The sequence below is a fragment of the Prorops nasuta genome, unplaced genomic scaffold (assembly GCF_024137725.1).
Source record: "Prorops nasuta isolate Cenicafe-Biocafe unplaced genomic scaffold, Cenicafe_Pnas_1.2 PNAS00008, whole genome shotgun sequence".
Lineage (NCBI taxonomy): Eukaryota > Metazoa > Arthropoda > Insecta > Hymenoptera > Bethylidae > Prorops > Prorops nasuta.
The window spans coordinates 1,028,102-1,055,746 of NW_027116805.1; the positions used below are offsets into that span (position 1 = coordinate 1,028,102).

Consider the following 27,645-nt stretch of genomic DNA (forward strand, 5'->3'; position numbering starts at 1 on the left):
AACAATTTTGCTCTTGTTATTCTAATACCGCATACATTATTTCCCAATCTCACGGTTCAAAAGTTATCTAAATACACTCACGCATTTGTAAACGCGATATTCACACACGGTTTTCCACTACGAGCTTCCTGAATGTTAGCACAAAAGTACGATCAAGATTTGAGTTCACTTCCGAATAATTTTATGTGGTAAATATATGATGAAAAACACTTCGTTGATTTTATCTATAAATACTCGACAGATTTAAAATTGTTTATAAATTTCAAATCGGCTTCTTCTTTCATTCTCACTAAACGAGCCAACTTTATTTTTCGTTGCAATGAAATTACATAGAGATTTACTGGATTTACTTTTCTTCGTTTGTTTTATTTATTAATCCAATATTTACGATCTTTTCCAAACTAACTTAACGAATCAAGAAAGATTAATTTGGAAAGAGTAATTTATTTAATCCTCGATGAATAACATAGTTATTCTCATTTCGTTGAATTGTTTAAATCTTATACAAAGCGATGCCTTATTTATTATTTAAAACTAGCATTACACTAGTAACATTATATGTAAATCAGTGGATATTCATCCTATGTTTCCAGGTATTATCGAGCTATTTTATAAAAAGTTAAAATATTTTCATAGGAGACATAAGATAAATCAAGTTTGTAATTAAAAAATTATACCATAAGTATTGTTACAAAAGTTTATTTGATTGTGAAATATTTGCAAGGTTTATAATCTGCTTAGCTTCAGAGATTAAATGATTACATAATTGTTTTCCTCAAAAAAATCTCCCTCGTAATTATAATGATGATAATGATTAAAAAAGGCAATGAAATCCTGCTTAAATGTTATAAACTCCTCACATATATACGTAGTAATTACTATATATATATATATTCATACTTTTTTCTGATGATGCAGTCATTTTAAAAATCTCATTAAAACGAAACAATAAACTTCATACATTATTAATATCTACAAGATATTTCACAGGTCCTACTTATATTGAGACTTTCTTTTCTTCACTCTCAAATATTTATCAAAGAGCTTATTAAGAATAAAAATAAATATCTTGTGTGCTAGAAAAAGTTTCAGCTATTCTTGTACACATACCTAACCAACTATTTAAATATCCTTAACTTCTACCCATACAACTGCGATAAGAATGAGTAAGAGTCATCTTCTTTCCAGTATTTTTAGTATTTCATCCAATTCGTCTTATATTGCACACTCAAACAAGCATTTTCAAAATATAAACTTTTTATTTAATGAACTAAATAATTTCGAAAGTCTGCTCCAATAAATTGATTTCATTTGATATTTTCTTTAGAATTAATACATAAATTCTGTACTACATTTTTTTTTCAAGCAGGAAAAACTATTAATGTGTGTCAAGTTAAAAATGATTTAGTAAGGTACTTTTTTCGATATTCATTATTATTCTATTTTCGAATAATTTGATTTATCAGGTGAACGTCCTTTTATGCAATTCATTTGGAAACGCGTATACTTTTAATTAAAATTCATTTATACACTAATAATAATTTTTTCTTAATCCTAATAAAAGGCTATGACTCGGATGGGATTTTTTACGAAATCTACAAATTCCTTAATTTATGGTCAATCTGTCCTTATTTTATTTTTGTTGCTTTTTTATATTTTTTATTCAATTCAAGAATTATTATTACTTTCTTCTACTGCTCGACAATATAATTACATTATATATACAAAATAGACATTTCATCTAAATGCTTTCCTTTAGAAATTCACGTAATTGGCAGACCAACCTGTAAATTTCGAGTGAAAACCAGATGAGGTATGTATTTTTAATTAATGCAGATCAAAAATAAAATATTGAAAGTACTGGATGAATCGATCGGTGATATAGCATACAATAAATAGAATAAAAAATCATCTCCCTTATAAATAAACGCTTCATTCATTACATAAATTGTAGGTAGAAAAAGAGCAAAGGAAAATCTCGGCTTTGCGATTATATTTTATAAATTCTTTATTTCCACGGTTTGTCAATACTTAAATCGAGTATCAAATTTAAAAAAAATAACAAGTTGTGTTTTTTTTTCAATGATAGATAATTAAGTAATAATTAAAAAGAAAATGTGTTGATATACAAATGTAAGGCATGAAAAATGATGATAAGATAAGATAATGCTAATTATTGCCAGTGATATAGTCGATACAAATGATAAAAAATCGAAAATCGTAATAAAAGGAAAATATTTTAATAACGCGGTGGGTATACTGAATCTTTAAAGTCTCAGTTAATTGCAAAAAATTGAATTAATAAATAAAGTTTGAGTTTGACTTTATCCCTATAATAATATAAAATACCATCGCTAGTTGCAATGAAGAACAGCCAATATTTGAATCATTAAAAGGCAAACAATTTCAAATTAGCATGTTGATAAACAATAAAGAAATTATTGACAAATTTTTTATAAAGCCAAAAAATACAAAAAAATAGCTGATTAAAGATTTGTATAAATCTGACTGGTCTTTTACAATATGAAATTATATCCTGCATAATTACTTTATCAGTTAAGTTAAAAATCAAAATTAATATAAACAATTAATTACTGTCATTTTATATAAATTTCCGTTAGTCGGAGTAAACTAAGGGGATAGAGAGAGAGAGAGAGAGAGAGGATGCTGCAAATACCCCCGATTAATATTAGAAATACAGGAGATATAAAATCAGTTGAGAACCAAATTTTAAGTCAATATCCTGCGTGTGACGTTCAAAATATAATTAAATAACATCAAAACAAGCAAATAAAGACATCTGCTTTAGGAAGATTTCACTAAACTGGAAGAAGAAACAACTTATTTAAACATTGGCCATAGTGCAAATAAAACTTTCCATAGGAAACTATTAGCACTAATTGACTGACTTTGCAGAATAAAAAAGAATTCCACAATTCATTCAAAATTAGGAGTAGCATAGCAGTCATAAATAACACAGGTTTACACAATTTTGGACCAAAGCAGCTATATATATAAACATATTTAAGGTAATTTTTGGTACTGATCATAAATTCGCAGTTCGTCTTTTTTTGCTACTAGATCCAGCTTTTTAGATATATGATTGAATCACAATTATAATCTGTTACAGCTTTTCTTTGCTTTGAAACTATATACCGGCCAAAAAAAAAACACAAAAAATACTCCTACTAATTTTGTACAAATTTCTCATCACCTGGATTAATTACTTTTCTATTTAACACCCAAAATAATTTATAAATAAAATAACGTGTGTGACTCTTAATGACAATTATCACTTATACCGTTAAGGATTGAAATCAACAAACATAGACATACATTTATCATTATTATTGATATTCATCGTTAACTACGTTTAACGATACTGAAAAATGTTGGTAAAAGATTAACAAAATTTATTGTAGGCATTAAAAGGATAACTAGCTTAAAATCAACTTATAAAATAATATGTTAAAATAATTCTTCGTCTCCGGTCGAAAAATTTAGTTATATGAGGTGAGCCCTCCCCAGAGTATAAAGGCGTAAATGTAAAAAATTGTATACTGTGTTAACTATAGAAGATGCCAATTATTTTCTTGTAACCTATTTGAAGCTCCTTTATATTTGCGTGCAAAGAGATCTTACATAAAAAATTAATACCTATTATAGTTATGCACAGTTAAATAAAAATTACATTTTAGTACTCGGATGTCATTATAGCAGCCTCGTCCGATATTTGTAAACTTGTGTTATTGCAAAATCATTTCTGTTTTCCTAAAAAACACCTACAATTTTTTTCACAAACTCTCATTTCAACCTGATGAAATTACAGTCTTACATGCGATAATAAGAACACTTACCCTTTACATGTCTACATTAAATCTAACTTTCGCTGTGAAGAAAATGTTTACAACAATGGACAATGTATTTCTGACCACACAAACAATGTTGAAATTAGATGCATACAATTTTACAGAGTCAAACAGATATATTAAATATATGTAGTATTATCATATATCCATAATAACGCAAAACTTTATTTTTTAGATCGATAACTGGTCAAATACAATCTTCTTCGTTGATGTTAATTTGGCACAGTTTAAATGATTGGAAAGTGATCAAAATCGAGATTTTTACCATAGGCAGGACACTTGTACTTTATAGCTGTTAGACTCTGCTCAATCAACAAATTTATAAGTCAAATTAAAAAATTATAAACTCGTAGTTCCCTCAGTTTGCTTTGCTTTTGAAATTCATTGTTTCCTTTTTAATATATCTGTACAATGTCCCTTAATCATTTCTCACTAATGAATCACCATCGTTCATTCAATAATATCAGGATTATTTATATACAACGAAGCGGGCTTTTATAAATGAATACGTAAACTAGTTAATAAAAACATTATTGAAATTCTTCTTAGTTTAGTGTAAGCATTCGATCCTCTTTTCTATTTCAACAAAACGTTTAAAGAGTATGACAAATTAATTTTTTAGCTTGTTACTTGATTTGCATGAAATTAGGCTTCTTGCTAGAATATTTGCATGCATTTTGTCCGTAGCGAATTGAAAGGCACAAAATGCGCTGATAAAATTTTCTACTACGGCAATTAATGCATCCAAAAATACATTATCCAAGAAGCCTAAATTAAATTGTCCATTTTTAGCTAATAGTATTATTAAAATTGAAAAGTATCAGCTGTTTATTGAGTCAAAAAATGGAAAATTCCGTCGGTATTAATGTGAGGCCAGTTCATCACTCGCAAAGCTCTAATTATTCAGAGTGTATTCTCTTATATAACAAAAATAAAAACCTTCTAACAAAGCTATATACAACACTGTACATATGTCATTATAATTGAAACAAAAGTTACCCCTAAAAAGTTTTCAGTCAGTTAAGTGAAGCGATCAGGTAAAATATACGGGGGAGTTTTATTTATAATTTACTAATAAAAACGTAAAAACTGTAAGTTATCCAATTGAAAACTAATTTATCATTATTGTGATATTTTTAATATTGTGTTGAATTAAATTTAATTGGTGCAATTTTTCTTAAAATAATTTACAAACAGACGATTGAAGAAACAATATTGAGAAAGAATCGACAAATTGCTAAAAAAAATCTGTACACTTAGCTGACTGCTGAGTATCGCACTTATGTCTTTCCTTAATCTAATATGATTCGACGAATAAAATTCACAAATTCGTCACAGTCTCGGTATAATAAGAATTTCACTCGTACATTGTTCATAGGTCTGCCTGAATTTGGCAAGATTTCTGAAATTCAAATATCGAAAACTGCAGTTGACTCAGTTCCCTCAAAGCTTGAGATTACGCTTGATCTTTGCTCCGTTCCATAACTCGACGGAAACTTCAAATTTTACAGCCACTTAACATGATACTTTATAAAACCAACGAATACCAAAATTCTAAAGTCTAAAACGCGTCGATTATTTAAATGCACAGTTTTCAGTAACATTAGCAAGCCTCGGCTAAGTTTTTAATAAATCAATCGAAAACTAAAAATTCGTTTGATATTACATCTTAAATGCATAATTAAAATCATCGCGCGTTTTAAGAAGCTTGCTCGAAGCCGTTGATCGTCATTTTGAATAGATACTTTAAGATTGGCTAAAAAATTTACAAACTTTTTGCAAAAACTTCGTGAAGTTTTGTTACAGTACGCATGGCAGTCATTAGGTATAATTCGATAAGGAAGATTGGTATTTTAAAAAGCATAGCTGATGGAGTTTCAGCATCGAGTTAATCGCTAAATACACGCAGATTCGGGATGCTGACTGGCGGATTTTCTGGTCTTCTTGGGCTCCTTCGTGGTCAGCTCTTGGGAGGGTCTTCGTGGGCTCCCCAAAGTTACCAGAGCGGATGCTACCGCAAGACCCGCACTTTGACCCGCCGGCGTATAAGGCTCGCCACCGGTGGGCAATCTGACTAGCAATGATAGCACTGCTGCTCGGTTACCACAACATGGTTCTAGTGCAATAGGACTAGGAGCATCCTACAAACAAATCCAATCTTAATTCGTCTCATTAATTTTCTAGATTGATTTCTAAATTTAGTTTCTCTTCCTAGACAGTATTAATAAATAAGAAATTCTTCACTCTATAATTTTTTAGAAGTTAACAGACTGCTTAATAAATTAATTGATTAAGTAGATACAAAAAGAAAATTAACCTTTTTCTTCTTACGGGAACTATTAACATCGGATTCGTTATTACGGTCAGAGTCCGAATTAGTAACATCTCGCCTCTCGATCTCGACCAATACTTGGCTAAAGGCCCTGCTTGCCATTTGTTCCATCTCCACGTATAGCCTTTGCCTCCTTCTGTACATATCGTATTTCTGCTTGATCTTCCACATAACGGCAGCCAGACATAGCAGAGCCAGGAAGCACCTGTGCGGTGGCATGTAATCTCTAGTTTACAAGTAAGTACTGCCTGAGGCTCAGCACAACAGATGGGACATATAAAAATATTGGAAAAAAATCTCCCAACACCCCAAAAAGCATTTTTGGTCTATCGTTATCAGAAAACAAAAAAAACGTAAAAGAATCAAAGTTTCTGGACTTTTGAAACTTATTTCTTATCACTACTTCATTTTGTAGGTTTTGGTTTAAGATTTTATATTTTAACCGACAAGAAATCTGTCCAGTTCATTACTCGTATCAAAAATAAAGTCTGTTATATTTTAATGGATCGATTTAACTTCTTCAAAGCGAAAACTAATTATTTATTTTTTTATTTAACAAAATAAGCGATTAGGAACAGCTCTTTTTGTAATTACAGATTTCTTAACAGTTATCGTGTTTATTTCATCATTCAAGTAATTAAAAAATACTCACGTGCAAAACGTAATAAAGAATTGCTGTAGATTCAATTTCGAGTATTGCGAGAACGAAATTTGAATCCACAACGGTGGTTGGAAGTCGTAGACATAAACATAGAAAGTAGTGTTGTTATCCTCACTACCAAAATTGTATTCAGCTTTGCTGAAGCGATGCTTATACATGTTTGTTGTACAATTCACTCCTAGCAATAGTGGTTTCTCTACTATACTATTTGCTTTTTTTATGGTAACGTTCATTTTTGCTAGCACAGAGCATGTAATTGAAAACTCTGCATCGATTTCCGCTTTTGATGGTGAATTCTTAAAGTTAATAGCTCTGTAATGTCGATCTTCCTTCTTACTCAAATTGAAAGTGAACTGATAATCAATAACCAGATCATCTGTAAATAAATTATATGATAAACAATTGGACGATATAAGCTATAATAAATAAGTTTATATAATCTCTTAGTCGTTAATTAAAGGAATTTAGTAAACTGATTATTAACTTACAAAAACATGATCCTTTCGTGGGGTCCCCAGAATAAAGACTAGATTCATCACAACGTTCACAATGATCGCCTATTATACCTTTGGTAGTACAAAAACATTTCCCAGTCTCACTGGTGCATTGTGTACCTTGATTATTGCAAGAACAAGCTACGGAAAATATTGATATTAACGCACAATATTCTTCGCTGTGTGTATATGAAAAAATATTAATTAAAGTGATAAAAAATACGTACATTGACAAGTAGCTCCATTTAGGGGACTTCCATAATAACTAGGAATACATTTATCACAATGCGGACCATAAGTTAAATTTCCACATGGCTGAATGCAAACACTGCTATTTGGAAGACACTTACTGTGACCATTGCACTGGCAAGCTGTGAAAGACCATAAAATAATTAAAAATCACTTTAAAGAATATTATGAAGCTAATTTTATCCACTGTACATAAAAGTATCTGATTCTCATAAAAAAAGTATTATTTGAAATATACATACTAAATATCTAAACTTAGATTAACCTTCGAGCGGACGCGCTGTCGCAAAATTTACGACGAATCGACGAATGCACCTTATCGTTTTTCCAACTTTTACCTCTTAGTCGCGATCATCGTGCATCGAGCTATTCAAAGGTCACTATCTTTATAAAAAAACAAACGTATTGTGTGTGTCCCTAACATTTATATAAAAAAAAATACCATTTACATGGAGAAAACTAATGACGTAAAATTTACGACATGCGCCCGCTCAAGGGAAATTACACAGCGCGCCCGCTCGAAGGTTAATAAAAATTTAGGTACATTTACTATTTGTTAAAATTCTGAAATTATACTTATAAAATTGTTCACGTTTATCCTTTTACATTGAATCATCAGATTTTATACAAGCATTGAAAAAACAGTTCAAATTTAAATGCAAGAAATATAATGAAATGAGTATAAGAAAAACTTACGTGGACAACTCGTAAAGTACCATCGGTCGACTGGGCAAGTTTCGATACTTCTGCTGAATGGACCGCCTGCACCACCTGGTAAACACAATCCTTTACCAGTACCTGATCCATCATCGCACCAACCACAGCCTGGATCAGTTCTACATGCTGAACACGAAGAGTAAAAAGTACACCATTCTCTTCCAGTCTCTGTTGGTCTGCATTTTGATTCTGCAGCAGTTAAGGCTCTGCATTGTCCATAGGGAAAACTAGCAGGATATGCATTTTTGTCAACACATTTCTCCACGTTCTGACACCAAATGCAGTCTGACTCTGTGCAATTCCTGCAAGAAGTAAAATCCGTACAGGGACTGCGACAGGTGTCCATCGTTAGACGTTGCGCCTGAATGGTACCATTAGGGATGCTGATGTGTTGCATAATCTACAATTCATGAAAATAATTAATCCCGCTATATGAATAATTAGCCTACAAATAATTAAATCTTCCGAAAAAGAGTAAATTGCATTTTTAACACTGCACACTTGCCTCCCGAGTCTTTGAATGCGGTTTACATCTATCAGGTCCAGTTGAGAGGGACCAGACGCACTTGGGGTTGCTGGAGCAAGCATGGCAAGTGTCCAATTGCAAACATTCAATGCCAGTATTAAGATCACACTGTTTCAAATCCGTAATAGCTGCAGTAGGTGGGGAATTCAAATTGTCTCTGCACTTTTCATACGAACAGCTTTTACCACACCAAACACAGTTGAAGGATGTCTGAACACAGGCAACGCAATCAGTCAACAATTTGCACAATTCTTCGTGCGAAGTTAATCCACGTGGTGGTGTATTGTTCACGCATCTCATATATCTTCCGTCGTACACATCGTCATTCAACAATATTTGTCGAGGAATCTTCGAGATTTGCATGCAACGATTATCCCATTTGTGCCATACGCACTTTACGCCTATCTTGGCATTCAGACACTGGATCTGGTCGAGTAAATGCTCGCAGTTTCCTGGAGTGTACCTGAAATATTCAAAACCAATTCCATGAAATTTACAAATCAACATCGTCCTCTCCTAAGAATTAATTTATTGCTTTATTGTTACATTCTCGTCATTATTCATGAGCACAAGATTTGCAAGTCGATTAGTTTGATTGAGTCCATGAAATCATTGAATAAAAGTTGACACCATGTACCAAGCTATTGACTAATATTGTTTTCTGATGATTTTTATTTCACTTAAGCCTTTTTATGCTATTATCTTACTATTTATTTAATAATGCACTTTTCTTGATTCAGTAATTATAAAAGAATTGAGTTTATATGCACCTTAACATGTCATTGAGCATCTGTCCATCGAATCCCCCATAAATATACATGGATTTCTTGAAGACAGTGGCACTGTGTCCATACCTGGGAAGGTCGGTCATCTCCCTCGGCATGGGAAATTGATGCCAGGTGTCGCAGGTGACGTCATAAGCGATAGTATCCGCAGAATAACATCTGGCACTGTAGGATTGTTGGCTCTCATTATGCATATTACCTCCAAAAATCAACATGAGTCCACCGGAAATGAAGACCGCGGTGTGAAAGAAGCGAGCTGAGGGGGCCGGTGTTAAAAGAGTCCACTCGCGATAATTTGGATGATAAGCATATAGTCTGTTGGTTAATACGTGATTGGTCTGGGACACGGACACGTAACCACCATATACATAAACTCGATTTGTCAATGGATCATAAGCAGAGCTGTGTCCATAGCCGCCTTTTACAGGGAAACCTGTGGTCTCCACGATCTGCCATTCCTTAGTATCCAAATGGTATTCCTGGACGGTATTTAAATAACCATACTGCGGGGAGTAGCCAAATATCACTATCATTTTTTCCTTCTTGCCCAATCGCTCGTGACTTTGAACCACCGTTGCTGTGTGACCCGCAACCTAAAATCAATTATATGAATTAAATATACATTTGTCTTATTTTTTGACAATCTTCCTTGGCCCACTTAATAACACCAGCTTCCCGCAGCTGAGGTATTAGTGTAAATAAACCATTTAGCCATAAATTTATTTTAATTTACAGAGATTTGTTTTCGTTCCATTATTAAAATCGATCAAAAAAATAGTGGATTTACAACAAGACAATATGTAAATTATATATAATAAAAAAATATGATTGGTAAAATTTTATCGATTCATTTGCGTTATTTTTATATTAAAGTTATATGAGTCAAGAAAAGAAAGCGCAAAGCAACATTAATGCAATAGTCAACTGTCTTGATTAGATTGCTGAAAATGATTAAAAATACTTGCATTATGCAAATATTTTGTTGTCCAGAATACATTTCTCTAAGTAGACTATATAAAATGACTCACATGTATTCCATTGCTTAACGACGTTATCTATAAGTGGCTACATTTTTATAAGATAACATACAACAATGTGTTCCCAGTAATCAATGAAGACATAAATAGCTATTCTAATCAAAGGCTAAACGTTTAAATAATACAATGCAATTATAATTTTTAATGAATGGTATGTCTTCGATAGATTCCATTAAAGAAACCGAAATCTTTGTTGAAAAAAAGCATTATCCAGTAACCAGAAATAGCAAGATGATCTGAACGAGATCAGTGAATAGAAAATTGAGGAAGATAATGAAAGAATGTGAAGAGACAGAATTAAAAGAATCATCATCAATCAATTAGGTACATTAATGAGGGCCACAGGGCAAACGTCTGAATTACCTTTAAATGACCGCACATAGTGCTATTGTGACAGATATCATGTACAGCGATCTTCTCCCAGACGTTGGCAGAAATATTAAATGACCAGATCTCGTTGGTGATGGTGGAATTCTGAATGATTCCACCGTACATATAGATCTTGTCCTTATGAAGGACACAAGAGTGGGCGTATCTGGGTGTGGGAATTTTCCCATCGACTTGGGGAGTCCACCAAACGTTCCCGTTGTAGTCGTACACGTAGATCATTTTTGCACGATGGAAGCTCTCCCCACCAAGCACGTAAAGCGAGTCCATCCAGACCACCGAGCAATGACTGGCCGAGCCCTCAGGACCCACCATGTATCCAACTGTCTCCCAAAATCCACGATCCGACCTCTGGCTGCAATCGGCTCCTACAAAACAATGATTTCTTATTAATTCATACCAGAAAGCTTTCGCAGAAGAATTTTAATTGATAATTAGAATATTAGGAGGATTATTGCAATAAATTGCGATTAATGGAATGCATGAAGGGGAAATAAGCATATATATAGTTGAAGATTATATAAAAGAAACGGAGTATTATGTGTGGGTATGTGTTGTGTTTCAGAGAACGATAAAGAGTGTGAGAAAGAGATAATTAGGGGGCGGGTGGGGAGGTAGGATGGGACGATAAAGAGAAAAAGATTACTAAGGGGAAGGGTGGTGGGAGGGGGAGGAGCAGGGAGATGACGAAGAAGAGATAGGAAGAGAGAAAGTGAGAGCATTTACCTTTGAATCCATGATTACAATCACAATGTTGTTTATCGTACTTGCACTCGCCTTGGCCATGGAGGTGGGAACAATTGTTGGGACAGACTTGTACATCGCAAGCTTCGCCTGTCCACATGTCGTGGCAAATGCAAATGCCCTCGGTGCATTCACCATGCCCCGAGCAATCAACGTGTGAATACCTATAAACATAAATACATAGACCTAGAGCATATATTATCTATACACACATGCATATGTTACTAGTATACTGTAGGTGTGCTTAACACAGAAGCTGCATCAACTCACGTTAAATAGCTTATCCTATCATGGTACATCTCGACAATTTTGCTCTCGAATTTTAACTAATTTTCACTCAACGAATCTCCTGCAATGAACTGTTTGATGATCGATACTCGCACCAATTCTTTGTGATCGTTAATTAGCACTTTTACAGAGAAACTTGTGGCAAAACACGTTGAATGGCTCATCCTATAGTGCATTATTTAACAGGAGCTTTGAGAAACTCGATTAATTAGGTTTCGAACAAACGCTACTGCGAAAACGTTTCATTTAAATTTGCCATTGAATACGATGTTATTTTTTATACTTCTAATTGTTATCTATTTTAAAATCATTTGATTAAAATGATTGAATGATATCTAGAAGAAAGTATGAGAAATTCAATAGAGGGATCAGGCCACAAGTCTGAAACTTTCTGACGTTAAAAGTCAAGACAGAACAATGTACAAATACAAAGATGTAGGGTATACAGATACGATAATCAATAGTTACAATTCAGGTTTATAATGTTTTACCAATTCTTATGATAATGAGTAAAGTGAGTATTTCAAACAATATCAGGTGACTTTAACATTTAAAGAACCAATTATTTTTGCAGCAATATTTACAATTTATAATAATATGTTTGATACAATTAGTGTGATCCAAAGAAATTTAATTTTTGTTGAATCGAAAGAGTTGAGGCTATTTTAAAATATGATGTAAATCTTTTATCTGTTATAATATATCTATTTGATTAAATTCGATATAGTATGATAATTTTAATTAGTCCGGATTACATAATTTAGGGCTCGCTTGAAGCACAATGTAAATAAGTAGTCTATGTAATCTGTAAACCAATCCTATGTCAATATGTTTGATCTTGAATCTGGAGTGGTTCTGAGGGCCTCGAGTCATAGCGATAACTTTATCCGTAAACGTAAAATAAATAAACGGTTTAAAGCATTGTAACACCAATATTAGGTTTTCCCAATGAATCCGACGAAAGAGTAAATACTTGAACAAGAATATCGTTTGATGTAGCTTGGTCAGATCTGATTTGATGCTGAATGAGTGGATAAATTCAATGTTGCCATCCATTGCCATTTTGATAAAAGCCCTAACATGTTACAATTAATATCATCTACTGGAGGAATTATCGTGTGTGGATTAAACGTCAAGATTAATCGAAAGTATCAAACAAAGGCTTGCCAAAATTATCAGGTACGCGATTAGTCGTGTACTTCCGGATAGACATCCAAAGACGAGCCTATGAAGAAAACTAGTTTGGCCTCCTAATGATGAAGAAAACACATCTATATAAAACAAAACTAGTTTTCTTGAATGAGAATACACGAGACCAACAATATCATCAAACAAACAACACGAACAACAAAGTTTATATCAATGATAATTTAAAGATAAATATTTTAATAACAATAACAATATATCATCCCAAAAATAAAACGTTATTCTTCCTAATTGACGTGAAATAAATTCTTGCTTAAATCTAAAACAAACGCTTGTTCATTTTTTACCATATACCCTTTCTAATTTACTATATATTTCTCATGTTTATTTTAAAATCATTCTTGATCTCTTTGATATATATAGCAATTATTCGTTAGTACAATTCTGAAAGCATTTCTTCCTCCAGGTTTCATAGTTTGTGCAATTGAGAGAAGCGAGTTATCGACGGGAGGACATGATAACAAGGTGGTAAATATAAAAATAACAGAGTCGTATTGAATATAACGAAGGAGATTTACCTGCTGGGACAAGCATTAATTTTGTAGGTGATATTGAATCCGCTCATGTTGTAGACGCCATCGGAGTAAAAGTGCAGAAGGGCGCTGCCGGATTTGGCAGTGACTTCCGGTACTCTTCTGATGTGATAACCGTCCTTGTGCATAAGTCCAGAGAAGATAGCCAGAAGAGGTGCCTCGACGCTATCACCGTCGTAAATGTACAGGTGATCCCAGCCGCATTCCGTCGCGAACTGCTCCACGTGCATCCGGATCGACGTGTTCGTCGTACTCTCGATCAGCCATGAACATCTCACGTCCGCACTATAATTTCCGTTACCGTCGTGGATGTACCCCGTCGGATCCGTCAACCTGCCACAACAATAAAAACGAATTCACCTCGTGCTTGATAAAAACCTACTTCATCTTACTCAACGATAAACTATAAATATGATGAGACAAGAGATTAATCGTAATTCCCACCTTCAGCAGAAATACTTCATTGTTCACAATTAAATTTGACAATAGGGAAATTACTGGAGTCTTCTTTTTCAAATAAATTGGTATTTTTAACAATTATTATTCAACTTTAATCTTATCATAATTTATTATTATTCTCAATTGAAAGATTTTTATGGGTTTTTTTTTCCAAAGAACCTTTCGAGGGATTTGCTGAAAGCTTATATATCTAACGTTTGAGAAGCTTTGTAAGCCTCCGAGAGAAAATATTGTAAAGCTTTTGTGTTGTATATGTTGTAAAGGTTTGAAGTTGAGGGTATAAAACAAAATATTTTTTATTGATTGTATCAATTTTGCTGATAAAATTTCCAGGAATTTCTGAACTGCTGATTATATATATGCTGAGATTGAATATTATCGTTTTTTTAATTTTTTTAATTGAAAATATTTAAAATAGTTTACATAATATGATTAAGAGAGAAAAAGCTATTACTAAGCTATTGCTGTAGAATTTTCCAAGCAGTAGACCAAATGAGGCCAGTGTGCGTAATTTATAAGATGTCGATTGAAATCTATTATAAATCTCGCTGTGTGTGTGTATTGGTATAATAATATCTACCAATCGAAATGACGAGACGATAAAGATGATTTCCCTGACAGCAGTTCGACCGATTAGATCCTTTACATCAATCAACCTTGAAATACAACCTAGACCTTACGCTCGAGATTAATTGAAATGCAAATTAATGGTTTTCGTTGTAAAAACAAAACGAAACTTTTTACTCTGCTCTCTTGATTGATTAAAGATCGAATTAATAAAGCTGCAAAAACTTATCCTTCGGATTTAACCTTTCCACCATAAAAACAAAAAAACTTTTAAACAATATTACAATGTTTATTGTAAAAAGATAAAAGTAGGACTAAAAAGTCTTGTAAAATTTGTTTAACAAATTTCCCATCAGGAAAATACAAATAATAGTTCCCTGAAGTAAATTTATTTTACCATACGTATATACAAATAGAAATATGGTTCTCCCGACGTTAGTGCTCGATGGAAATAAAAGAAATGTGCTCTTGGCCACCGAAATTTGTTTACAGGAATAAAAATAGAGTGTCAAGGGAAAGTTTTGATCACTAATCACGTTTATTTTGGCCATCGGAGTTTTTTCTTACTCTTCATCATTTGGTATGATTGGTGAATACAGCATTACATTCGAAAATAGACTTTCGCCTTCTATCCTGTTTCTTATACTCTATTTTTAGCCACTGGATGGAAATAATGACGTAACGCGAAGCTGAATAAGTGCACGTCTGACTTGGCCAGTTCAAAAAGAATTATAACAATAGCCTGATAATATTTCCTCTCTCATCTTTTGCCCCATAATCCTATAGCGTAAAAACCGCTTATGAGATTTCCAGCTATCTCATCGATAAAATCTAAAGTTTCACGTAAAATTGGATTTTCTTTTTCCTTTAAACTCCCTTCGACTCTTAAATGAGACTGAAAATTTATTCTTAAATTATTCCAACTGTAAAAAAAACAGTAGAATGTTACTCGAATAAAATAAACTAAAAATATTGTTTTTCAATGTAATACATTGCATTAAGAATATTTATTTGTAAAATAAAATTTATAAAAGGAAATTGACGGGAGAGTGAAACTAAAAAGAGAAAACGATTGTTACAACTGTTTTGCCAGTATTATATTGACTACGCTCGATGAAGTTGCAAAATTTTCTATCACCAGCCAATGTAGGAATTACCATCAATTGTGTTGAAAATTTCATGCCAGCCGCAAGATATTAACGTTACATAAAGCTCGTTGCTTTGACGCCGTTTGACGCTTTCCTACACGCGAGTTTCGTTTTATTGATCCGCTAACCATGCTCTCCGATCAAAGGAAATATAAGCGAATTTCATGGTGACTATCTCGATCATCGCCAAATATTTCGCGTAATTACCACAAACATCCTTAACCCACCAATGAAATTCATCCAACACCGCGACGAATTATTGGAATCCCGATATAAGAGACAACCAATAATACGGCTAAAATTGCTGCATGGGCATTTTTTCTACAGGAAACCGTTCAAATCGAAATCGTTGAAAATGATTTGCGATTAAAGCGTGGGCTGCCGCCGCGTTGCTATTGTAATTGCGCAATGGATAATAAAAGTACGATAGAAATCGCGTGGCTTTTTCCCCACGACTAATTACTGCTGGGAAATGAGTTTAAGGAGAGCACCATTAAAAAACAGTCAAACGCTTGATGTTTTTTGCTTTGTTATGTGGCGGGAAACTTAATGGGGAAATAAGGGGTTTGATGCCTAACCGGAAGTCAGTGCTACAATAAACTTGTCTCGTGTTCTGTACACCTCCTCCTCCCCTCGTCCACCAATCTTTATAACTTTGTTGATTCTTAATGTAACTTCAAAGAAAATTCATTATAAATATTATTTTTTGTAGTATTTATCCCGTGAAAGTCTATGAAAAGCCGAGAAATATAGGCAGCTTATTTCCTCATTTGAAAGTATTTAAGCATACAAAATTAAGACTCAATTATTGGTTGAGGAATGTAAACGTTAATTGCAAAAGAACGGATTGAGAAGCCTGTATAAGATTTTTTCTTTTTTAGCCCCTGAATACCTGTAATATATTTTTTCCTTGAATATGTTTGATCGTTTTAATGTCGTATCAAACAAGATTTAGAGGCGTCTAGCTACAGTATCCAACGTTTATTGCCAAACAAAAAATATTCTTACCCACATTAGAAAAATGGATCGTGTACAAAATGGAATATATTAGTTAATATTAGCCAAAAGCGTGTATAAATTAATTACAAGTCAAGAAATTATTGAACAGAAGTAGTAAGTGTTGATTAAACGAATCACGTGTTACACTTAAAGATAAAAGGTTAATTATATCGTTTCACGAAGATAAAGAATAAATGTTATATTTTATAAATTAAGAAAATTATTTTCCGAATAATAAATCCTATTAATTCTTTCCGCATGCGAATGATTCAGACGCTTGAAAAAGCAGAGAATCGCCAACAATGCATTTGGAAACGTTGGCGAAAGTTGGTTAGGTCGTCTGGAGCCACGTTAAAGCGAGGAATTGGAACTCGGCAGAGATAAAAAGGTTTTATAGTTAAAAAAAAGACAAGTATATGCGAAATGGTCGAAAATGTTGCTTTGGGATCGCCTTAAAGAGGAGTGCAGTGACGCCTAGCGGGAGTAAAAGAAAACTAAAAAAACAAAGTGCAATGTCCTTGAGAGAGAAAAAAGTGAAGTTATTGGCAGAGAGCAAAGGATGGATTTATGTTAGAGGTAGCACCTGCGGTTCGCCATGGGCGCGAGCGTTTATTTATAGAAATGACGGTTTGCCGAAAAAGGCGACGGACTGCTGACAAAGGATGAACGGGACGCGATGGGAATAACAGTTGATTAATCCGACGGAGAGAGCACATGCTACCGTGTATCCGACGTGTTTTTATCGACGAGCAAAGCCACAAATCGTCGAGCCATCCCATTCTGTGCCAGCACGGAGCCCCCCAACGGTATTCACTCGGTATTCACGCTCAAGACACTTTGTTCGCGAAATCTGCCCATCCCTACCCACGCCGCTGCTTGGCTTCTTCTCCTCTGAAACCTGCCAGGCTATAGCTTTATACGCGTAAAAATACCTGAAAATTTACACCATTTTTATGTTTCTTCCCGAATATAGCTTTCAATGGCCAACGCGTTTTTTTGCCGCCACCGCCAGTCTATGAATTCAGTAGGCACTTTGTGTTAATCGTCTATTTTTTATGGAGAAGGGCAAATGCCAGCTGTAAAATCTTCCTTGATAGTTATGCAAGTTATAATATATCATTTGTTGCGATAGCGAGACAAAAATTTGGTAAATCTTTAAAAACGTCTTTATGAATGAAACTTAAAAGTTTTACTATATAATGAACATTTTGTATATTTTATATCTATACTACACTGTCTTTTGATTGATATAATAAGGGAATCGAACATATATAGTGTAGACAAACAATTTTGGTATTTTATTGAATAAAATATAAATGTTTATATTGCAATTAAAAATATTTTATTAATATTATTTATTTCCCATGTTATTTAAGATTAATTATAAAGTTTATAGGTTGAATATTCCTCAGTTATTTTTGATGAAGCAAATTGGATCCATGTGTACGTCAGGCTGGTTAAATAGCCAATTGAAATTATGGAGTTTTAGGGAGTCGTGGGTCTCTCTGGTTGGTGAGCGATTAGCCTTGAATAATGCCGCTTTATGCCAGATGAATCGCGCTGCTTCCCGAATCAACAAGATTCTGACTCACGCTCGCTATAAGGTCACCGACCGATCGCGCATTCTTTATCCCTAGACGGGCATATTTTTCTTCCAGAAGAATCAGAAGGATCATTGGTAGAAATTGGAACAAGTTCAGAAAATCACTTATCCCACCGGATTAACCGGATGGCTCTCCTCTGAGAAGCTAGTTTCGCTCCATTGGATAAAGAAAAATCGTTAAAGCGAACGTTATAAATAAAAGATTTTCTCAGAAATAATATTACAGGTAAGGAGTAGTGTGAAGAAATATATTAGAAAATTCTGTGTGAAAAACTCAGAAATTTATCAAAATTAAAAGATACAATAACTACTACGACGTTTGTTAAACGCGTTCACTCGGTTTCCTCTTTAAAGACTCGAAGGGATATTGCAAAAACGACCTTGAAAATCATTTAATCTTAATGAATTAACCAGAATTCTCATTTGCATGTAATTTGCTTTGCCGGATGAAGGAATATCCTTGAATGTAACATTATAAAATATTTTGTGAACAGATATTTGAAAAATAATCTTAGGACATTCTGTAAACTAGGGTTTTAATGATAAATCTTAGAAATTATCAACGTTTGTGAATGATAATAATTTGGGTAATCAAATTGATAAGTGTGATAAGCTCTTTGAAATCTGATTTCACCGAGAAACAGCCAATTTTTAAGATTTTAGATTACTGTATCTTCGTCAACGTTACGTAGTACCGTTGTTTTTCACGGAATACCCAAGAGTACACATTTCTCTCCATTAATAAAAAAGACATCATGGTATAACTTTAATCACCGGCCGACTGAGAAACTCCGAGAAAATTTTTAAACTTGCATCAACTTCTAGTTTTTTTATTCTTTAGAAGAGAGAAGATGTTGTCTTTCAAGGGAACCTAAGAGCTCCATTTCTTTTCATTAGCGCGTTCCCTGCCGAATAAATCTTGGCTCTCGAAAATATTTACTTGAGATATCTTAGAAGCAAATTCGCATTTCTCTATCATAATACTGAATTATACAAATGAATGCGATAATCCTGTAAACACCAAAATACCGTAAAATAGGTTTCTTTAAGAATTTTAATGCTGGGTTCTTTTGAGCGCCTTAATACTTTTTAAGAATTTTATGTCTTTTTTCATCCCAATGGTATATATATATATTTCAACGAGAACATAAATTTTTATCCACAATAAAAAACCTTGTTAAAATAAAACTTAAGTATAAATATGAATTATCAATGATACGTAAGTAACATAATCGATGAAGAGTACGAATTACAAAATATTGATTTCTCTTATTTGTATCCTTGCAGTGCAAAAAAAAACTAAATATTTGTAGCGTTGACAGGGTTTTATTTTTTATTTTTAATTTTTAATTAAAACTAAATAAATTCTGAATACTGAATATTTATATATGATCAATATATATGAGAATAAAGAATTTAAATTGAAAATAGGGGGGTGGAGAGGGGTACTAAAATAGATATGCATTGTTTGCTTAATCGAAAGATTTGAGCTGTAGGGGACGTTATAGCTTGAGTCGTTATAATAGTTACATCACGAGAGATATCGTTACGATGTTACACTTTAAAGAGAACGCTTTCTGAAATTCTGAAGAGGAGGTTAGAAGCCCTGAGTAAATGACGGACGAAGCTGCCAAGTTGGTAAGGCAATGACTTCGAAATTATTATATGCAAATAAAATAGTTTCGTATAACAAATCATTTTGCAGATATGTTATCAAAGATCTTGCTAATTTCAGTCCTTATTTAAATATCAAAGATTATTTTACTACCCAATTATTTTACTTACAGTTGCTTAATAACAAGAAGCAAAAATAACAATTAATATTTAATATACTTATCATATTTTAATATTTATTCAGATTTTATAACTTACTGTTGGAATTTGTGTCAATATCTTAACAAAATCTATTATTGTTAAATAATTGACTCACTCATTTTCTATTGCATTGATTGATGGGAACGATTAATTGGATTCATTTAGTACGAAAATCGTTACGGATATTTAATTACATATTTAGTGATCGAAATTTAATCGAGAGTCTATTAAAAATTATAGTTTTAATGGATTAATTAACCTGGAATATTAATTTAGGCTAAATTTTTTTTAAATATTATAAACAACATTCTCCTCGTAGTTGTTGATATTTTACGTAAATCCTAGTGAAAAATGGACTCTATCAGTGATTTCTGAAGACTACTGTATAGAGCGCGCTGATCCAAAGATACTCGGTTGATACTCGGTCAGTTATGCGAGTTATTAGTGGATGGAGAGCCATTAGTGTGTGGATTCGGGTCACTCATGTCATTTGCGTCTTCCAAAACACGCATCCCGTCTTTGAATAACTTTGGTGATTTAAACTACCTACCACTTATTAGCTCCAACTAAAATCCAGAATATTACTAGTATGAAACCTCTATAGCATTCGTGAACTATACTCAAATTCGTGCTTGCAACAAGCTGTACAAAACTAATTTATTTTATCTATCCGTTTATTTTTTATCAAAAAACCATCAGTCCCTGAATGGCACTGGAGACTGCCAGAAAATTGTACGTTGTCAAACTCCCGCAAACTATATTTAAATAATCGTGATAAATCCCTTTATTCCAAAATTTACAGCATTCGCTAATTACTTTTTTGACTATAAACGCAATATAGTTGCTGCTAATAATTTATAATTAGTAGCATCGCAGCATTAAATTACACTCCAATTTCAGAAAGTAATTTACTTTCTCTCTTTATATCTCTCGTCTTTTTTGCCTCTGCCTAAAAGCAAAGAGATTTGGTTTACAAATGTTAATGCGAATCTTTGTGAAAAATTGTTTCATGATATTTGGTCTGCAAATGTCATGAATCTGCAGTCGTTTTGCATAGTAGGAGATAATGATTATATTTCTAAAGATTGATAACAATAAAATGAATATTTCAAATGTCAAAACAGTGATGTTGATTGCCCCCCCCCCCTCCCGATATTCCCCTCCCCTGCCTCTTTACAATTTTACCCTTTTATAATATTAATCTTTGATTGCGAATGTTGCACTGCTCTGATCCAATAACGACTAACATTTACAAAGCTTTGTTCCTTTCATAATTCATTGATTGAATAGTTCCAATGAAAAAAAAGGAAAAGACAAATCGTTACTATACCAACCCAGATGCCAAGTAATTATTGAGGAAAATAATCAACACACTCCGCAGAGAATTTTATAGAAATACTACACAGCTTTTATTGTTCTTGCAACATTGAAATACCCAATGCAAAGACCTATAAAAAATCAACTACTTTCTTTATTTACCATTTAACATTCAATTCTAGAAAAAATGTTGCAAATAATGATTATTTGTTGATAAATGCTTAAAAATGGTTTATCTTAATTTAAGCTTTGAAGTTAATTCTTTCAGTTAATTAATTTATTCTCGGTGGAAAATTGTTTTTATTACGTTTAGCAATAAAATTAATCGAATTTAATTAAAACTCTTATTGAAATCGGATAAATTAATGTTTTTAATATTGATGTGGAATAGTTTTGATACGACTGGAAAATGAAATTTGCACACTACGATTGGTAAGCTATTTATAGAATTGTCAATGTAAATACAAGGAGGTTAAGGTTTTCTCTCAATCATCGTTCATAAAGATGCAGAAATTCTACCAGTTTCAAATCCGGTTTTTATTGACATTGATGGCTCCGACTGGTACTGACGAACTTTGCCCAAAACATCAGATAATACCTAACGTAGCAAGATGAAAAATTTATCATGTTTTTCAACGTAAGTTTTAATACGTCAAGTCAGATCTTTCAGTCATAAGAAGAAATCATCGAATCAAAGTCGAAGCTAACAAGAAAATCACACAGGTCGTTGCATATTTGACACGGTTCGTTAATGATTAGGAAAGAAGAAAATGATGAAAAAGAGATAATAGAGGTAACACAGAAGTGAGTAGGCAGATTTATTAAATAACTCAATGGATTTAATCATTCCCAATTATTTTTAAGCAGCCTTATTAAATTTTCCAAACTTTTCTTTGTTCATTATAATTGTGTTTGGATAAAAATACTTAAAAATGTTGATAATATGTTGGATAGCCTTAAATATTTTAATATTACGTTTGAAATAATTAAATTTCTAAGGTTAGAAAATGTGTTTAGTTGTATAAACAAGGAACTTTGGTTTACAACGATAGAAACGATATCGGTTAAGGGTATAAACGTGTTGGAAAAACTAGTTGGGGAGGAAATTGGAGAATTTGAATGAATTTAAATGAAAAGAAAGAAATTAGGGAAAGGAGGAGAACAGGCGTGATTGGTGTGTGTATATATATATATATATATGTATGTATTGGACGAAATGAAATCGTTATAGAAGAGTAAGAAGGAAGGAAAATGAGGAGGATGGGGTTGAGCCGTGCTGTGCAAATTATGATTGAATCCAAGTTGAAGTTGCAGAGCGTTCAGTGAGCCGTCAATCCGCCTCGTATTTGGTACGGTTCATCGGAGATTCCGATAATCTCTGGATTGGCAACTGTGTGGCACTCGCAAGATTTCGCAGGAAGCGCCTAGCGAAGACTTTAGACTGAAATGACATTTCGAACACTTTTCAATTTTTCCAGGCCAATTTTCTCGCTTCTTCTTTTGCTCTCTCGTCCCCTGAATTCCCATAATACACAAGACTCGAAACTTGCATTTTCCAAGTAAATCATTATTCTTTCTTGCAATACTTTCCCAAACATTTCACAGTGCCAACTGACCAGCTTTAATGAATTTTTTTCGGTGTTACGAATTATACGAATTTCAATTACATCTGAGAAAACACTATGAAAGCTGATAGTATAAATATTATTCAGTTCCATATAATTGAAAAAAAAACCTTGAAAGGTTTATTACTCTGCGATAATGAGTCAGTTGAGCGCGCAATAAAAATAAAAACAAAATGGCGCTTTTATGCTCGCGCGCGTTTCAAGAAGCTGACACGTAAAAAGTTCAAGTAAATGCAAAACATGAAAAGCATTAATTAAAAAAATGTTTAAAGTATGTATATTCCTTTTCTTTATGAAATAAGCGTAATGAATTTTTTTAATGAAAAGCTGAAGATTGGTTTACATCTGTAATGGAATACTCAAAGATTTCGATTGCACTGACCTACATCAACTCCTTCCGTGTGAAACTGTAAGCGATAAGTAACCGCGTGAATTCACACACCAGAAAACAGCCAACCACTCCAAGGATAGTATAAAACAATAATTGAAACTAAAGCCAAGATCTCAAAGCCAAAAGGTACTGCTCGATTTCCCCATAAGAGTTTTTATAAAAATTAATTCATATACAAATCTTAATGGTACAATATTTCAATGAAAAATAATTAACCGCGCGCTTGCTATAAAATTATATCCAGTGATAAGAGGAATTACGGAGACGGATAATAAAGCTGGATAAATTGCTTATATAACCAAATATAGATAATTATATTTGTGTTAATACGAATAGAATATAGTACCACTCTAGTGCATATTGTACGATTCTTTATAACTGTATTAGTGAATGAGAAGAAAGGAAAGAAAAATAAATTCTCCGAAAACGTAACGTAGTGTATTGTTTTAAGAAATGGAGATGTTAGAAGTAGGTTAACTTAGCTCACACCTGTCGAAGCTGGAGGTCAGAGTAGTTGCACCTTAAAAATATTCATACTTCTCTGCAGAAACTAATTTACGTAATATAAATTAGTGCAGAAATTAACGAACCTGCAGTTTTATTAATTGATGCGATTACCATCTTTAAATGTTAGTCAAATATTCTCTTAAACTTATAATATCTTCAATATTGTTTTTAACGCTTTATAAATCGTATAATGTAAATTAATGTTATTCAACTCATTGTGTAGTTTTAGACTTTTGTATAATCTTATTTTATCCTATATTTGGATATTTATATATACATTTTCTTAAAAATTTTCCTATAACCAGCAATCGATTCTCGAGATTTTATCTACTTTTATAGGTAGTGTGTGTGCAGTTGGACAAATTACTTTAAAAATACTGTTATGTGTATGAGCATAAAATATATAAAGAAAAAAAGAATAATTTTCAAGGTCAACGAGGCTGAGTAATAAAGCAATAAAATAATAGTCTTGGGTATCTATGCGCATTATTGTAGCTGCATTAGCAAGTCGATTTGCTAGCTAACGAAAGAAAAGGCCTTATATTCATAGACTTGTAGAAACGTCTTAGAAGATAAAGAGTTTGGTAATTGCACCTATGTAGCTTCAACAGCAAATAGTGTGTTTGGCCTGTCTTCACATCCGTAAATTCCTAAAGAGAACCATTATTCGTTAACCCTTTTACAACAACGTAAAGTCACTTACATCTTTTTAAGTGTACAATGGTTTCAATGTCTATAAACTGATTTATTCATGCATATATATCCATTTACAGTCTGTTCAAACTAACACGTGAAAAATTGAACATTTATCAGTGTGTGGAATATGCTGAGAGCTTTTAACCGTGGCACTAGCTCTTTTACCGTTCTAATTTTAATTTTTTCGTTGATCAAAATAGGCATACATAGCTCGTAAATTGAGTTTACGATTCTCTGAACCTTAAAATAAACTCAGTCGTGTTATGTGGAATTTGTAGTTACCGAGTAACCTTAACATATGCTTGTATCAAGTAAGAAAGCAAGACAAGCTGCGTTGAACGCAACGTTACGTTTCACTATTGCCTAACACCTGGATTTAATTGGAAATCACATACCGACTGCTCAATTCTAATAGCGTACCTATGTACGTTGAAGGATGTTTTCAATTATCTCTTATAAAAATTGTTTACTTCGATACATGCGCAATATTTTCTCAGGTGTAAACTTAACATTAAGAGATTGTATAAGTGAATATCGATATGCAATTAGTACAAGGAATAAATAGGATAAATTTGTTTCGGTCAACGTGTGTGTCGGAAGTAGCTGGTCTAAAAGATTCGAGCTTAGTTTCATGACCAAGTGTAGGGTTTTCGTGTTGAAACACGCGTCGTACATAGGACATGCGTGTATTTATTTATATATGAGCAACGAACTCTCAAATTGCATTTGTGTATTCCGAGTGGACAACCCGTTAGTCGATCGAAGCGACGACGAAAATGACGACGACCTAGAAAATTCCGAGTACCGTTGCACTTGACACGTACTCATGGAACAGTTTAGCTGCCAGCAGTCTTAGCTTGCCATTCTTACCCCTAAGATCCTATCGCTCTTCGTGTTTCTTTTCTACGAATAGCGTTTTTCATTTCTAATTTACCTCTCAATGGTCATTCGAGCAAACGTGTAAACCAATGTTTAACGGGATTTCGTCCAACTCGTTATGTTTTTCCCAACAAGTCCGACAGAATTATCTTTTAGAACGCCGGGAAAAACATTGCGACGAGCTGAAAACGTGCTTGTGCACAACATTTTTTAAAAATAAAATTTTAGAAATTAGAGATACAGAAGAGCTCTTTAATAAAGTTCTTCGTTGATTTCCTTAAGATTGAAATCAAAGCTGCAGTCAGAATCATATAATAGGCTTGCTTCAGTAAGAATTGCTTCTTAAAGAACATTACTGGTAGATTTTCTATGATATATCACTAGAAAATATTGCCAGGACGTTGCTGCAGGATCACTCGCCGAGACTTTTCACCAGAATACGATGCTGGAACGTACCAGAACGCTCTTTTGTGTCACTAGATGCAATACACTTTTAGACAACGATATTCCACAGTCAATGTAGCACACATGAATTATTCGAGCACAACGAAAAGATATTTGGTGAAAATCACTCCAGGTCGAGAATAAATAAAAGCTTTGGACATGTGGGTTAATTATGGAAAGCGTGAAGGTATCTCGGGGAGTACCTGACTTTTCCCCCGCAGAACTGACAGGCGGATCCTTGCCATCCCTCGTGGCAGACGCAACTGCCATTGACACAATCCCCGTTGATGCAGTTTTCGTTGTCGCAGCTAGCTTCGGTAGCTGGCTGAGACAACGAAGAGGAAGCTGCCGTAATGTGGAGGAGCCAGCAGATGAGCGCCGCCCAGAGAAACGGCCACAACGGCGCCGCGACGAAAAAGTGCTGGGCTACCTCGCGGTACGGTCCTTTTCGTCGATACTTGGACTTATATAGGAACAAAAACATCTGCACAACCTCTGCCATTTTGATGGGCTTCCATGTCAAAGACAATGGCCGACGCACCGAACGAGGCACATACGGACACGCAAACTTTCTCGCTTTTCCAGCAAAATGCAACTCGTTACGCGCTACCGAAGCACAGTCACAGAGTGCGGACGCCACCGCACGATTCCCTGGATTCCCATCGTGCCGCAGCCACGAACTAAAACTACCTCGAGAGCTTCACTCTGCTATAACGGTGGTAGTATAATTATACACGCCGCCACACACTCTATGGTACACTCCACTCAGCCGATTACGGACGGAGCTCGCCTTCGGCCTGCCTCAGTCCAACCCAGAGGGCTCCACTTTTATCTTTTAGATTTAACACTAAGATGGCGCTAATGATGCGACTTTTACCGCCATTTCTTTCAAAATCATAAGATATATTTTAGTATACTTGGATGCGTTCCAGTTAAACCAAATCACAACATTTTAGTTCTTCCCTTGCACAACTTAGTATCTTCTCCATTATTATATTTCTAAAACAAATTAAAATATCCAATTTTTACAGTATTGATTCTTCTTGTAAGCAAATAATTTCTGCTGAAGAATTAATAACCTTATAGCGCCACTTACACTATTTTTGTGAATCTCTTATTTGTTTGAAAATGTTTCTTACACTCTTCTAAGTTCAGCATGACTATTATTAAAGGATTGCTTTAATACAACAGATTTAGAACTGTAAATAACAAGGAGGTCAACTTATTTAAGAAAAGATATTGTTAACTGACGACGACTGTGGCTTGAATGGTAAATTGCAGAGTCTTCAGCTTATTTTAATAAGTAATAGAGGGTGCTGTAGTTCATTTTATGGAAAGAGAGACCTATCACACCTATAGCTATAGCC

The 27,645-nt window shown here is 33.6% G+C and overlaps 1 protein-coding gene across 3 annotated transcripts; it reads right to left on the bottom strand.

Annotated features, from left to right (window-relative positions):
* dsd (attractin-like protein dsd) lies at positions 1–27,506 on the bottom strand. 3 transcript variants are annotated; one of them, XM_066730348.1, is made up of 12 exons: positions 27,375–27,506; positions 13,814–14,161; positions 11,784–11,965; positions 11,034–11,425; positions 9,619–10,226; positions 8,828–9,311; positions 8,302–8,722; positions 7,584–7,727; positions 7,351–7,497; positions 6,854–7,238; positions 6,187–6,427; positions 1–6,010 (listed from the first exon to the last, which is right to left on the bottom strand). In XM_066730348.1, the coding sequence occupies exons 1-12, from the start codon at positions 27,434–27,436 to the stop codon at positions 5,765–5,767; spliced, it is 3,660 nt and encodes a 1,219-aa protein (XP_066586445.1). In that variant the 5' UTR covers positions 27,437–27,506; the 3' UTR covers positions 1–5,764. The 3 variants fall into 3 exon arrangements, with proteins under 3 accessions (XP_066586445.1, XP_066586443.1, XP_066586444.1); XM_066730346.1 differs by lacking the exon at positions 27,375–27,506 and adding an exon at positions 26,482–27,146; XM_066730347.1 differs by lacking the exon at positions 27,375–27,506 and adding an exon at positions 26,482–27,145 and having other exon boundaries at positions 6,187–6,406.
* Between the last annotated feature and the right edge of the window lie 139 nt (positions 27,507–27,645).